Source organism: Canis lupus, chromosome 9 (assembly GCF_003254725.2).
Source record: "Canis lupus dingo isolate Sandy chromosome 9, ASM325472v2, whole genome shotgun sequence".
Taxonomy (NCBI): Eukaryota; Metazoa; Chordata; class Mammalia; order Carnivora; family Canidae; genus Canis; species Canis lupus.
In genome coordinates this window covers 36,059,535-36,076,287 of record NC_064251.1, presented here as the reverse complement: position 1 = coordinate 36,076,287, position 16,753 = coordinate 36,059,535, and the positions used below count along the sequence as shown (strand labels likewise).

Genomic DNA, 16,753 nt, shown 5'->3' with positions numbered 1-16,753 from the left:
ATTATCATCCACCCTTAAAAGGAAGGAAATTCTGACTCAGGTTACAACATGGATGGACCCTGAAAACATCATACTAAATGAAACAAGCTACTCATAAATAAAAATACCTGTGGTTCCATTTAAATGAAGTATCAAATTCATAAAATAAAAAATAGATGGTAGTTACCAAGGGCTGAGAAGAGGGGGAAACGGAGACTTATTCAATGGGAAAAGAATTTCAGTTCTGCAAGATGAAAAAGTTCTAGAAAGTGGGTGTACAACAATGAAATATACTTAATAGGATTGAACTATACCTTAAAGAATGGTTAAGATGGTAAATTTTATGTTGTACATGTTTCATTATTTTTATTAAAATAAAAATGAGAGGTGCTTGGGTGGCTCAGTTAAGTATCTGACTCTTGATTTCAGTTCAGGTCATGATCTCAGAGTTGTAAGAGAGAGCCCCACGTCTGGCTCTGCACTAAGTGTGGGTCCTGCTTGAGATTCTCTCTCTTCTCCCTCTGCTCTACTCCCCTCCCTCTCTAAAGAAAATAAAAATAAAAATATTTTTATATAACAAAAATAAAAATACTTTTATATAACAAAAATAAAAATACTTTTATATAACAAAAATACTCAAAAAAGGCAAGAGTTTACTCTTTAAAAAGATTATTGAAGTGATAGACTTACACTGACACTGATTAAAAAACCAAAACCATAGATCCAGAGAATACAAATTGGCAATATCAGATAGGAATAAGAAAAACATGGCTACAGATGTTAAAAAGGTAATAAAACACTTCACCATAAAAAATAAATTTTTAGGGGATCCCTGGGTGGCGCAGCAGTTTGGCGCCTGCCTTTGGCCCAGGGCGCGATCCTGGAGACCCGGGATCGAATCCCACGTCGGGCTCCCGGTGCATGGAGCCTGCTTCTCCCTCTACCTGTGTCTCTGCCTCATTCTCTCTCTCTCTCTGTGACTATCACAAATAAATAAAAATTAAAAAAAATTTTTTTTAAATTGGGGGAAATATAATAGAATTCAACTGAACAATTAGCATTTTTACTATTATAATCCACTGACATTACAGGTTAAATGGGCTTTTGTATACTAGAGTGAGAACATAGAATCTATAACAACATTCTTATGAGAAAACATGTTAAATTTATTAATAACTTCCTATATTTTTGAACCTCTAAAAAAAGGAAACTTCAAACTATGGAACATAATAGCACTGGGTGTTGTATGCAAGTGCTGAACCACTAAACTGTACACCTGAAACTAATATGACACTGTATTAACTAACTGGAATTTAAACAAAGACTTTAAAAAACTGTGCAACATATCTTTTTACCTCACTACTATTTATAGCAATGTCTCTAAACAGGAGCATTCTGGCATTATAGAAAGCACAATTCTTAGTTACATAGGAGCTTCCTCCCAAGTGATTGTGAAAACCAAAAATGACCCCACAAATACACTTTGGTTGAAAACAACAGCTGTATGGGGTGCCTGGGTGGCTCAGTCAGTTGGGCATCTGACTTCAGCTCAGGTCCATGATCTCGAGGTCCTAGAATCAAGCCCCACATCAAGCTCAGTGCTCAGCAGGGAGTCAGTTTGTCCCTCTCCCTCTGCTCTTCCCCCAATCATGCTTGCTCTCTCCTTCTCCCTCTCTCTCATTTTTTAAAGAAAAAAAAAACACCTTTATAAAGAACTAGCATTGTGTTAGGCACACAGATGATGCCAAGTATGTAGCTAGCTGGTTTAAATTACGTCATAAAAAAGTAGCAGAAGGTAGATTGACAAATGACAATTCAAATGTTCCTAGGAAATTAAATAATATTTATGTGGTATTGTTATAAAAACATTAAAATCTTAAGTTATAGGACTCATAAGAGTACTTTTAGTTCGTTTCGGATATTCAACATATGCTGAACACTAATACCAGGTATCAAAGTACAGTGGAAGAATGGGGACATAAAAAGAATAAGGATATACCACTGTCTGTTGGAAAAGAGAAGCACATGAACAAATAATTATGCAATAGGAACCATGTAAAGACATTAAAATTTTTGCTTTCTTTTTAATTATTTTTAAAAACCTAAAACATATTTAAGAAACTGCAATATAATTTTAGCATCTAAAGTGTATATTTTTACTCATTGAGCTAAACAAATCAGTATTTCCTTTTGTTGACACTACCAAATAGCTGGCAGATTTTTCTTTAATTCTAAAGCTAAACTGTTGAATTTTCTAGCAGGATCTGTTAGTATTTCAGGTACTTTCAGTTTTCTTTATATAAAATTATATTGAGGTAAAAAAGACTGAGAGCCTCCAAAGAACATACTAACCTGTGAGTTATTAATGACATGATTAGCCTCCAGTTGGATAGTAAATGTAACACCAAGTTCTGATGAAAAGGATTTCATTGGTGATAATGTTCCAGATGTCAAAACAATCGTCAAAACTTTGCCATTAATATCTGAAAAGGCCTAAAAGGAAACAATATTAGAAACATAAACTCATCTTTATAAGAGTTCAACATATTTATTTAATTGCTGGTATTGAGCAAGATGACAGAATCTTCATTTACAACATGACCGGCTTACCACAGCTGGATTTAAGCACCAAAAGTTTAGCACATGAACTGCAGTTTTCTGTCTTAAATGTTTTTTATTTTTTGCTGGAGCAAAGAATCCATTTTTATCTGAAGTATCAGTCTGATTTATCCAAGAATAAGTCTGTTGAATAGCAACTTTATAATCATCTGCAAATCTGAATGAAAACAAAATGGTAAATTAATGGCAATTAAATTATATGAAACTTCTATAATGCCCCAGCTACACACAATATAAAAACTGATTAACTTAAAACTAAATCGAGGAGCACCTGGGTGGCTCAGTCAGTTAAAGCATCTGCCTTTGGCTCAGGTCATGATCCAAGGGTTCTGGGATTGAGCTCCACATCAGGCTCCCTGTCCAGCAGGGAGTCTGCGTCTCCCTCTCTCTATTATTTCCCTTGCTTGTGCACTCTCTCTCTCTAATGAATAAATAATGTTAAAAAAGAAAAACTAAATTGAGACTCCTAGTGTTTTCCCAAAGATAACATTTTCCCCATCAACAACCCCAACACAAATTAAATTCAGTACTTTTTTTTTTTAAGATTTTATTTATTTATTCATGAGAGACACAGAGACACAGGCAGAGGGAGAAGAAGGCTCCATGCAGGGAGCCCGATGTGGGACTCGATCCCGGGACTCCAGGATCATGCCCTCGGCCAAAGGCAGGCGCTAAACCACTGAGCCACCCAGGGATCCCCTAAATTCAGTATTTCTGATAGAAAATGAGCCATTAAATCTTACAACCAACTTCCTCTTTCAGAGATTAGATATCACATAAACATCTATCCCTTACTATTTCCCATCCCTATGTTCTAAAAATACATAAATCATGGCAGAGCCAGAATTAAGATCCAGGTCTCCTAACTCCTAGTCTAGAGCTCTTTGCTCTGTTTTATGTTATCAGCTACAAAACAGGTAAGTTATCCTTAAAGAAACTAAACAGTAGATTATACATTTTTATTATATGAGAAAATAAACGAGTTACAAGATTTTTAAGTTCCTTTAAAATATGGGTCTCAGACTCCATTAAGTCTTTCATAAAGGTACTGATCTCTGTGATCCCATGCAACTTATAACTTCTCTCAATAAGAGGTTTTGCACAAAAGAGCTATGCAAACTTCAGCTGAAACAGAATAAAATGTACTATTCTCTACAATCTCCTCACAATAATACTGACAGTTAATTTCACCCCTAGAGAGATCAGATCTCAAAGTTCAAGTCACAAACCCTACAATCTGTGGAGTGAGTTTTATAACAGTACTGGGAGCTAAAAACATTTAGAAGAAAACACAGGGGAAAATCTTAATGATACCAGATTTGGCAATATCTCCTGTATATACCAAACACACAAGCAACAAAAGAAAAAATAAACTGGACTTCACCAAGATTAAAAAACTTTCGTGCATTTGACACTATCAGAGAGTGAGAAGACAACCCTCGGAATGAAAAATACTTGTAAAACGTATACCTGATATGGGATTAATATGGAGAATATACAGGTAACTTTTATAACTCAACAACAACAAAAAACTCAATTCAAAAATGGGCATAGGACGTGAATAAACATTACTTCAATGAGGAAATGCAAATGGACAATAAAAATGTGAAAAGATGCTCAATTAGCCGTTAGTGGAGGGTGGAATAAATTGAAACTTGGTACAGTTCAAAAGCAGATACCACTTTATACTCATTAGGATGGCTATTATCCAAAAAGCCAGAAACAGCGGCACCTGGATGGCTCAGTGGTTAAGCATCTGCCTTTGGCTCAGGGTGTAATCCCAGGGTCCTGGGATCAAGTCCTGCATCAGGCTCCCTGCAGGGAGCCTGCTCTTTCCTCTGCCTATGTCTCTGCCTCTCTCTCTGTGTCTCTCATGAATGAATAAATAAAATCTTTAAAAAACAAAACAAAAAAAAAGCCAGAAACGAGTATTGGCAAGGACATTGAGCAACTATAAATGTTGTGCATAACTAAGGGAATCTAAAATACGCAGTTGCTATGGAAAATAGCATGTTGATTTCTCAAAAAGTTAAATACAGAATGACCGTGTGATCTGAAATTCCAGGTACATACCTGGAAGAATTAAAAGCAGGGACTCACAGATACTTGTATATCAATGTTCACTATAGCACTATTCACAATAGACTAATGGTGAAAATAATCCAAATGTCCATCAACATAAAAGGTATAAACAAACTATGGTATATACATACAGTGGAATCTGAATATTCAGCCATAAAAAAGAATGGCATTTTGATATATGGTACGACTTGGATGAACCTTGAAAACATTATACTAAGTTAAATAAGCCAGATGCAAAAGAAGAAATATATGGTTTCACTTTATAAGAGATACCTAAAAGGGGCAAATCCAGGGAGCTGAAAGAATGGAGGTTACTAGAGGTTGTGGGAAGAGGGAAATGGTAAATATTGTTTCATGGGCATAGAGTTCCTGAAGAAGTTCTGGAAATGGACAGTGGTGATGGTTGCACAACAATGTGAATATACTTAATGCTACTAAAAGGTACACTTAAAATAGTTAAAATAGTAAATTCTGTTATGTATATTTTATCATAAAAAAATTGGAACCAGATAGTACTATAATTTATTTTATTTTTTTAGATTTTTAATGTATTTATTCATGAGAAACACAGAGAGAGGCAGAGACATAGGGAGAGGGAAAAGCAGGCTCCCTGCGGGCAGTCTGATGTGGGACTCAATCCCAGGACCCCAGGATCACGACCTGAGCCAAAGGCAGATGCTCAACCACTGAGTAACCCAGGCATCCCAGTACTATAATTTAATAAGGGGTAGAGTGAAGGGAGTTGTTTCTCATTTTCCACATTTTAATAAATAGAGGCTTTATGCAATAAGAAGACACATTCTGACACTGGGAGAAACATATCCAAAACTATCCTTAAAACCTAAATGTTTAAGTTTAATCATATACAACTATAAATTTAATACTGCAGTAACTTTAAAAATGTATTTAAAATACATTTATTTTTTATTTCAATACTCATTTTCATTAATAAAGACTAATTTCGACTGATCCAAATCTGTGTCAATAAGAATAATACTTATACCCACTTCTTTACAACGAACCTAAGTACTCACACAATATACAGATTAAACACATCATGGCACCCAATAAAACTAATATTTTTAAGAGGAAAAATACAAATCATATATATTTACTAACCTGCTATTTTGCCTAAAAAGATAGTCAAACACCATAAAAAGTCCTTTGAGCATTATTTGAGTTGAAGCACTAATAATAGGCACTTCTCTTGTCTCCTCTTTACCATGAATTGGTAAGACTTTTTCTTCTTTTTGAAGGACAGCAGAAAAGTGTCCCTGTAAGAAATTACCATTATTAAGTACATGGCAGGAAACGAGAAGAAGAGAAGTACAAACTTCTTAAAACTATAATATAACCCAAATGAAAGATACATTGAAATTTTAGGGAAACATTGCTAATAAACAAGTGCTAAAATTATGTTTTAAATTCCTACATAGGGCAGCCCCGGTGGCGCAGCGGTTTAGCGCCGCCTGCAGCCCAGGGCGTGATCCTGGAGACCTGGGATCTAGTCCCACTTCGGGTTCCCTGCACGGAGCCTGCTTCTCCCTCTGCCTGTGTGTCTGCCTCTCTCTCTCTGTGTCTCTCTATAAATAAATAAAGTAAAATCTTTAAAAAAAATAAAAATAAAAATAAAATAAATTCCTACATATTCCCTCAATTGGTATCCTACAGAAAAGTACATCTTTAAGTCTCTTATACCACCAAATATACATTTTACTTACCATTCTCACAATAGTTATATCATAATTTTTTATTAATTCAATATTTTATTCATTTTTTTTTACAAGAGAACAGACCTACACCTTTATTTATTTACTTTTCAGCAAGTTTAAGTCCTTGAGGAGTACAGCATTACATGGATTCTGTGGCCAATGGCTTTAGCAGGAAGTTTGCTTCAGAATTTAGGACATACCATGCCACTGTTTCCATGAACACAAGTTACTTTTTCCCAGATTACTCTGGTTTTGTTTGGTTTGCCACCAGGAGTCACTGTGTTGTTCTTTGTTTTGTACACATAAGCATATGTCTTGCTTAGTCAGAAGTCAGTTTCATCTCAAGCATAAACACCTTCAATTTTAAGAAGAGCTGTGTGCTCCCTGTGGTTCCGGAGACCCCGCTTATAGCCAACAAAAATGGCCTTGGACCACAGCCTTCCAGACATAATTGTCACTTTAGGAGTTCTGTTCCAGCAGGCCTCCACAGGCTCCAAAATTAAGTCAATATTTATTTTTAACAAAATTGTGATTATATATATTATACACTGTTATAGCTAACCCATATATAGTATACTGATCATATTTCCTTTCTTTTGTAACACTTTCATTTACTTTTTCCTAGTGTTTATGCTTAAATCAACCTTCTCAACAAACAAACAAACCAATAAATAAATAAATTCCCATATATTCCCAAATTCTCTTCAGAGTCAAAGACATTTTAACAATAAGTTATATATTTAGGAGGTTCATTATTTCTTCAGGCAATCAGGGTATTATTACAAAGTGCCCTTCAAAAGTAATGAACTAGGTACACCTGGCTGGCTCAGTTGGTAGGCCACGCAAACTTTGACCTCAAGAATGTGAGTTCAGGCCCCATGTTGGGTATAGAGCTAATTTAAAAACAAAACCAAAACCAAACCAAAACAGTAAAAGAGAACTAAAATGTACCAAACAGTTTTTCCAAAGAGCCTAAAAGAGTTGATATGCCATCTAAATGCCTGAATTACTTCCAGGTAGTATTCCAATGATGAGAATAATATGACTGTATGACAAGCAAAAATTTTTAAATGAAAAAAGGAAATAATAAATGCTAAATACAAAATGTATACTAATTAGCTCATTTATTGCATGTGGCTCATAAGTTTTAACAAATGTTCTAAAGTTAGATAGATAGCAGTGACAGTTGCATAATTCTGTAACTATATTAAAAACTACTGAATTGTATATTTTAAAAGGGTAGATTTCATGGCATGTGAATTATACATCAAGCTGTTAATAAAAAATAAAACAAAGAATTTTAAAACAATGCAGTAGACATATTCCTAAATGATGTAACACTAGTAATATATAGTCTCTTTTGGGTAGCAATAAGACCAGGATATCTGTTTCACTTCCTGTGATAAACAATGTACTGGAAGTTTAAGCTAACAAAGAAAGAAAGAAAATGTGATGGAGTTGGAAGGAAAGAGAATAAAGTTACTACTTACAGACAGTATAATTACATAAAATTTGAGAATCCATAGACAAACCAGGTAGTATAACTATAAGATAGTTCAGCAAAGTGGTTGGCTGGCTACAAGATAAATAAATAAAAATCAACTACCACATTTATACAGCAGTAATAATTAGAAAATGTAATTTTAGCATTTGAAAAAGAAACAAATTTTAACTTACTTAGAAATAAATCTAAAACTCCTAAGACTTTTAAAAATAAAATAAAATTTTATTGACATATATGACATAATAAGTGAAGAACTTTATACATCTTATTTGTGAATAGGAAAACTCCCATATTATAAATATATCAACACTCTAAATTAACCCATAAATTCAGTGAAATTCCAACCAAAATTCCAACAGAATTTTTCATGAAAATTTACAAGTTAATTTTAAAATTCAGCCAAGATCATCCTCAAAGGAAAAGAACAAAGTGAGGAGATCCGCCCTACCAGGTATTAGCATACTTCTAATGCTAGAGTAATTAACCAATATGACAGTTTATTTTTATTTTTTTAAGATTTTATTTATTTATTCATGAGAGACACAGAGAGACGGGAAGAGACATGAATAGAGAGAGTAGGTAGAGACAGAAGCAGGCTCCCGACCCAAGCAGAAGGCAGTCAACCATTGAGGCCAGGTGCCCCAAATATGACAGTTTAGATAAACAGAATCATAGAACAAAGTCCAGAAATTAATTCACAAATAAATGAAAATTAGATATGTGGCAGAAGTGTCATTACAAATCAGAGATAAATGGATGAACAACTTAGTAAATGATGCCAAAATTATACTTATAGGAAATAAAATGGATTCCCAACCTCACAATATAAACAAAAATGAATTCTAGGCTGATTTAATTAAAAAAAAAAAACACTTTTAGAAAATATAGTACAAGATAAGGAAAGACTACTTAAACTAAACTCAAATATAATTCATAAAAAAAACACTGATACATTTGAATGCCTTAAAATAAAAAACTTCTAGAAAAATGCTCCATAAATAAAACATAGACACAAGACTAACATACAATGCAATAAGCAACAAAGAATTAGTATTTATAATACATAAAGGAAATAGCAACATATACAGAGATATATTTTCAAGGATGTTCATAACAGAATTTTTTCTTATTCTGGGAAAGCTGGCAACAACTTATATTTCAAATGCCAAATTAAGCAAGTAATTTAGAATATCTGCACTCACAAAAGTGCTACACTGCAATTAAAAATCACGTGAAAGGGATCCCTGGGTGGTGCAGCAGTTTAGCGCCTGTCTTTGGCCCAGGGCGTGATCCTGGAGACCCGGGATCGAATCCCACATCGGGCTCCCAGTGCATGGAGCCTGCTTCTCCCTCTGCCTGTGTCTCTGCCTCTCTCTCTCTCTCTGTGACTATCATAAAAAAAAAAAAAAAAAAAAAAAAATCACGTGAAAGCGGTGCCTGAGAGACTCAGGCCTCCAAACTCTTGGTTTCAGTTCAGGCCATGATCTCAGGGTTATGAGATGGAGCTCTGTGTGGGTTCCACGCTCATTGCAGTCTGCTTAAGATTTTTTTCTCCCTCTGCTCTTCCCCCTTACCCCTGCTCTCTCTCAAATAAATATTTTTAAAATAAAAATACAGATCATGTGAAAGAATATTAAAATAGTATTCATAGGGGCATCTGGGTCAGCTAAACATCCCACTCTTGATTTTAGCTCAGGTTATGATTTCAGGGTCCTGAGATGGACCTGTGCTCAGTGGCGAATCTGCTTGAGATTCTCTCTCTCTTTCCCTCTGTCCCTCCCTATCATCTCACACATGTACTTTCTCCGTTTTCTGAAATAAATCTTTAAAAAACAACAGCCCAGGTATTACATAAGACTTATGAATCACTGACCTCTACCTCTGAAACTAATAATATATGTTAATTAACCGAATTTAAATTTTAAAAAATTTTATTTTTTATTTTTTAATTAAAAAAAATTTATTTATTTATGATAGTCACAGAGAGAGAGAGAGAGAGAGAGGCAGAGACATAGGCAGAGGGAGAAGCAGGCTCCATGCACCGGGAGCCCGACGTGGGATTTGATCCCGCGTCTCCAGGATCGCGCCCTGGGCCAAAGGCAGGCGCCAAACCGCTGCGCCACCCAGGGATCCCTAAAAAAATTTTAAAATAAAAAAACAGTACTCCTAATATACTGTTAAATGAAAAGAGACTATAAAGAACATGCATCATATCAGAAATCTATGTCAAATAAATATATGCATAGAATAAGATGGGTGGATAAAAATCCAAAAGTTAATAATGATCATCTTTATGAATTTTTTTTCCTTTGTGCCTTTGTATTTCCCAAATTTTTTCTTTGAGATATATTTATTTGTACATTTTTATTAAAGTATAATATATAATGCACTAGTCTTAAATATACAGCTCACTAAACATACATACACACAACATGCACACACCCATGTAACTAACACTCACAATACAAAATATTCCTTGAATCCCAGATGGTTCCCTTTTGCCCTTTCTCAACCCAAACTGCTCCTTACCCCTGCACAGTAGTAACCATTATTCTGACTTCTACTAGTGTAATAATATTCATTTCTTAATTTCATAAAAATGAAATCATACAGTTTATACTCTTCTGTGTCCAGTTTCTTTTACTCAACATTGTCTCTAAGATTCATTTATATGATTGGTAGTTCATTTCTTAAATTGCTGTCTAATATTCTATGAATTCCTCACAATTTATCCATTTTGCTAATGATATGAACTATTAAAATGCAAAGTTTATACAAAAAATCATGGAAAGATGCCATGATATGGACAATACTTATAATACCACATTGCATTTTAAAAATGCAGGGCAAAAATCTTAAGTATTATCTGATAAAAATACATTTTTAATACTCATATGCCCAGAATTCTAGTGGTGACCATGGTAGCCATAGTTCTTATCTGTTTTAGTTCAAAAGCCTCTTTAAGTCTGTACATGAGGAAAATTATAAAATTCTTATAAAAGAAAACAAAGATCCAAACAAATGGAAGGATACTCTCTGTTCATAAATAGGAAGACTCAGTATTGTTCAATTGTTAGTTCTTCCTACTTTGATCTATAGATTCAAGACAATCTCAATCAAAATTCCAGAAAGTTACTTGGTGGATTGACAAACTGAGTCTAAAGTTTATTTGGAAAGAAACAAACCAAAATAACCAATACAATATACTGATCAAAATCAGAGAACTGATACTACCCAACTTCAAGACTTATTATAAATCAATAGTAATGAAGATAGTGTGGTATTAGTGAAGGAACAGACAAATCAATCAATGGAAAAGAATAGAGCCTAAAAATGGACCCACAAGGATACAGTCAACTGATCTTTAACAAAGCAACAAAGACAATCCAAAGGAGAAAGGATGGTCTTTTCAACAAATGGTGACAGAACATGCAAAGAAATGAATCTAGATACAGACCTTCTATCCTTCACAAAAATTAACTAAAAATGGATCAGACCTAAATGTTAAATGAAAACTCTGAAACTTTTAGAAGAAATAACAGAAGAAAATCTAGGTGATTTTGGCTTTGGTGGTGAGTTTTCAGACACAACATCTAAAGCATGATCCATCAAAGAAAAAAATTGGTAAGGTGAACTCTATTAAAACTAAAAACTTGGGCAGTCTGGGTGGCTCAGCAGTTTAGCACCACCTTAAGCCCAGGGCCTGATCCTGGAGACCCAGGATCGAGTCCCATGTCGGGCTCCCTGCATGGAGCCTGCTTCTCCTTCTGCCTGTGTCTCTGCCTCTCTCTCTGTATATCTCATGAATAAATAAATAAAATCTTTAAAAAAAAACAAAAAACAAAAACTTATGTTTCAAAAAAAGACACTGTTAACACATTGAAAAGACAAGCCACAGACTGGAAGAACATATCTGCAAGCATGAGTCCTGATGAAGGACTTGTATACCAAATATAGAAAACCCTTAAAACTCAATAATAGGAAGACAAAAGCATCCAACTGAAAAGTAGGCAAAAGATCTGAAGAGACATCTCACCAAATAAGATATATAGATGGCAAAAGAGCATGTAAAAAGATGTTCCACCTCAAATGTTATTTAGGAATTGTAAATTAAAATAACAATAAGATACTACTACATATCTATTTGAATGGCTAGTATTCAAAACTGACAATTCCAAATGTTGGCAAGGATGTAGAATAACAGGATCCCTTATTCACTGATGATGGGAATGTAAAATAATAGCACAGCCACTGTGGAAGATAGCAGTTTCTTGCACAGCTAAAAGAAGTCTTACCATCAATACAGCAATTGTACTAAGTATTTACCCAATGAGAAGAAGGCATATCCACACAAAAATACTCACACAAATGTTTATAATAGCTTTATTCAGAATTGCCCAAACTTGGAAGTCCTACAGTAGGTGAATGGATCAGCAGTGTGCATACATACAATGAATACTATTTAGCAATAAAAAGAAATGAGCCATCAAACCATAAAAAGACATGAAGGACCCTTAGTATGATTCCAACTAAATGGCATTCTGGAAAAGGCAAAACTAAGGAGTCAAAATTAAAAAACAAACAAACACACACACACACACACACACACACACACACACATATATCACTGGTTGCCAGAAGTTCAGCAGGGGACATGAGGTATGGTGAAGGAATTAATTAGTAAATATAGCACATAAGATTTTTAAGGCAGTGACAATATTTTGTATGACACTGTAATGGTAGATACATGACTTTATTTTTGTCAAAACTCACAGAATTGTACAAGTGAATCTTTAATGTAAAACTATGGACTTTAGTTAACAATACTGGCTCAATTGTAACAAATATACTGTATTATTGTAAGATGTTAATAATAGGAGAACTGGAGTGTGTATGTATGTTTGTCATTAGGTACATGAGAATTCTGTCCTTTCTGCTAAATTTTTCTGCAAACTTCAAACAACCACTCTTAAAAGCAAAGTCTATTAATTTAAAATAAGCAGTTATTTTATTTTGTTATATTTTATTTTATATTTTATATATTTTACATTATATTTTATTTAGTTATAACTAAATAATGAGAATTTTTTAATCCATTATTTACACCATCAGTTAAAGATTACCAAGCTTAGTAATAAAATAAAATTTTAAAACAATTAAGTTGCTACTTTTTTAGGTCTGGATTAATTTATTCATTATTAAACAATGGTTTAATGGTTTAATTCACTAAATAAATATTAGAGGTGGAAAAAAATCTTACCTGCAAAATAGGAAAAGTAGCAGTAGTAATGCCCATTTTGTGCAAATTTAAGACCATTTCACTTCCACTCCATATTTTACAGGATGATTCATAATCCCTTTCCACAAGATGTTCAGAGTTTGCTTCTAACCAACTAAAATAAAATAAAACAGTTCCATCAACTAATATCACCCTTGTGTGCACTATTTTAACAAAACAAAGAGTTGTGATACATTCATCATATTCCTTGAAGCTATTACGATACAAATGTGAATTCAGACATCTCTTAAAATGCATGCATGTCTCATATTGCCAAATAAACACTTATATAGCTAAATAGTATGCTTTCACTTAGAAAAGAGAAACATGCATGTGATTTCCCAATTATGTTTTATGGATTCACACTGCTTCACTTGACTATCTTTCCAACTGACAGCCAGGTATAGGAGCATTTGATCCCAAATGCACATAAAGAAAATATAAAACAATCTAATAAAGAAATTAAGGTATTATATATTAAGACAAAAAAGAGAGTTACTAGAAAGTATATTCATTTTTATGTATACATATACATTTTGACATTCAGTAAGTACTTAAATGCCTATATTATATGCCAGACACTGTACTGGATACTAGAAATACAGCAGTAAGTAAAACAGGCAAGATCCTTATTCTCATGGAAATTACATTCTACTAAAGGGAGAAATAAACTTAGAAACACATACATGAAACAAGAGCATATCAGATAATGGAAAGTGATATAATGAAAATAAATTAGGTTAATGTAATCTACTTGCTACTTTAATTTGAGTGTCAAGGAAGTTCTCCCTGAAGTGACATTTATTCTAATAATTGAATGCAAAAAATACCCCGTCATGAAAGGATGGGGGCGCGGGGGGTAGGGGGGAGGGATTCCAAGTAGAAAGAATAGCTAATGCAAAGATCTAGAAGTGGTTAACAAATTTTGTTTATTTAAGGACTTGACAGAAAGCCACTGTAGTTGCAACACAATGGGCAAAAAAGAATAACAATATGAACAATGTTAGAACAATGTTAGAGTGATAAGCAGGAATCAGATCATGTTGAGACAAGGTAAGGAATCTGGATTCTATCCAAAGTGTAATGGGAAGGTTTTAAATAAGAGGACTGATTGACTGATTTAGACAGTGTGTACACATGAGGAGGGGATTGGAGAGGAGCATTGGGAGAGAGAGAGAGAAAATCTTAAGCAGGCTACACACACAGCACAGAGCCCAGTGTGGGGATCCATACCACAACCCTGAGACCATGACCTGAGCTGAAGTCAAGAGTCAGTTGCTTAACCGACTGAGTCACCCAGGTGCCCCTTAAATGGAATATTTGAAATCAAACACAACCTATTTTAAGTGTTTAAAAGATGATTCCAGTTTCTAAGCCAGAATGGATTATGGAAAAAGGCAAAAATAAAAGCAGAGACCTGTTGCAGGCTGTTACAGAATTCTAGTTGAGAGATGATTCTGGGATGATAGATAGGAGTTTGAAGGATTTGGGATATATTGTACAGGTGGCATTTATTAAACTTACTGATGAACTGGATATGGTGAGGTAGCAATCAAGGATAACAGATTTCTGATTTGAGGAACTGGCTGGTATTGTTTGCTTAGATAAGGAAGACAAGGCATTTGGGGGGAGTAGGTAGGAGAAGAGAAGGAGTTTATTTTGTAAAGTTGAAATTAAAGCCCCAACAGATTAAATTTTTTTTAAATTTTTTATTTATTTATGATAGTCACAGAGAGAGAGAGAGAGGCAGAGACACAGGCAGAGGGAGAAGCAGGCTCCATGCACCGGGAACCCGACGTGGGATTCGATCCCGGGTCTCCAGGATCGCGCCCTGGGCCAAAGGCAGGCGCCAAACCGCTGTGCCACCCAGGGATCCCAGCCCCAACAGATTAATATAAAGTACAGGTCAATATACGAAAATCACATTCCAGAGACAGATTTGAATATAGATTTATTAGAAATTGGGCTAGACACAGATTCAGGCCTCACTAGTACTACTACGGTACTCGGTTATGTAATTTAGGCAAAGTACAGAGTTAAGAGAAGAAATGAAGTACCAGAACCAAATCCTGAGGCACTTCAACATTTAGACATCAAACAGAATAAGAACTATCAAAAGAAACTGAGAAAGAGTAGACTGTGAAGAAGAAGACCAGAAGGTATCCAGAGGCTGTCTAGGAAAAAGTACTCTTGTATGTCTCCTCTAGTCTTACTACTTCACTTCTGACATGTTTGGTCACTAAATGTATGTGGGGTTCTTTTTTCCTTACACTAATGCAATTCTCCAAGACACTAGCTGGGTGTTCCATAATTCAATCCAATTCTTACACTAACAAGTTAAAGTTAGCACAGATCCCAAGACTGGGTTTCAGTCTCACCATACTGTCCTCCCCACCTCGTCACTTCAGATGCCAGCATTAAAGTCCAAGTTGTCATCTGTGCCTCTGACAAAGCAATTATAAGTCAGAGGTTCTCATGACCCCTCCTCAAGTTTGATCATTTACTAGAACAACCCACAGAGCTCCAGAAAACATCTATGTTTACCAGTTTATTATACAATAAAGGATACAGACAAATAGCCAGATGGAAAGTTCTGGGAGGGTCTGAGCACAGGAGCTTCTGTTCCTAGAAAGGTGGGATGCTCCAAGCACATAAATGTGTTCACCAATCTGGAAGTTCTGAACAATGGCTTCATTACATAAGCATGATCAATTATTAACTTGATCTCCCCTCCCTCTCCCCTTTCCAGAGGAAAGGTGGAGCTGAAAGTTCTAAGCTTCTAATCATGGTTTAGTCTTTCTAGTGACCACACACATCCAGAAGTTCACCAAGCACCTCATTAGAACAAAAGCCAGTCCGAGCACCTAGGAAATACCAAAGGATTTAGGAGTTCTGTCAGGAACTGGGGGGTTAAAAATGCTCTTAGTACTCTTCTCACTTAGGAAATTGCAAGGTTTTAGGAACTCTGTGCCAGGAACTGGTGACAGAGAGCAATGTGTATATATTTTCCATTATTTCACAGAAGTTAAGCCAAAAACATTTTTCATAGAGGTGATAGTTGACAATACCCAAACAATACTGCTGAGAGGCTGAGTGAGATAATAGAAAAATAACCTTTGCATTTGGCAACATAAGGGATCATTGGTGACCTTGATAAGAACAGTTTCAGTAGAAGTCTGCAGACAACAACACAACTGAGATTAGTGAGGAAAGACTGGGGAGTGAGAAAACAGAATTAGCAACTAAAGACAACTCTTTCACCAAATTATGCTGTGAAGTAAAAATGACAATATGCTACGTGACAAAAACACCACAGGAAAGGCATAAGCGGGATACCTGGATGGCTCAGCGATTTAGCGCCATCCAACGCAGGATGCTGGGTCCCGGGATCGAGTCCAGCATTGGGTTCCCTGCAGGGAGCCTGCTTCTCTCTCTGCCTATGTCTCTGCCTCTGTGTGTGTGTCATAAATAAATAAATAAAATCTTAAAAAAAAGAAAAAAAGGAAAGGCACAAGCACATGGTAAAATAGGGGGAAAAATATTTGCACTCTTATCACAGACAGGCAAAGGGTTAATCTA

At 35.0% G+C, this 16,753-nt stretch overlaps 1 protein-coding gene and 1 pseudogene across 2 annotated transcripts in view; both read right to left on the bottom strand.

The window, feature by feature from the left end:
• The window catches only part of BRIP1 (BRCA1 interacting helicase 1), a 184,034-nt gene that overhangs the window by 105,425 nt on the left and 61,856 nt on the right, over window positions 1–16,753 (bottom strand). For both annotated transcript variants that reach the window (XM_025440646.3, XM_049114156.1), the window contains exons 10-13: window positions 13,157–13,289; window positions 5,800–5,954; window positions 2,590–2,755; window positions 2,332–2,472 (exon numbers count right to left, since the gene is read on the bottom strand). In XM_025440646.3, the coding sequence (XP_025296431.3) occupies window positions 2,332–2,472; window positions 2,590–2,755; window positions 5,800–5,954; window positions 13,157–13,289 (595 nt within the window). The remainder of the gene's footprint in view (window positions 1–2,331; window positions 2,473–2,589; window positions 2,756–5,799; window positions 5,955–13,156; window positions 13,290–16,753) is intronic.
• Window positions 5,974–7,018, bottom strand: LOC112655517 (60S ribosomal protein L35a-like; annotated as a pseudogene).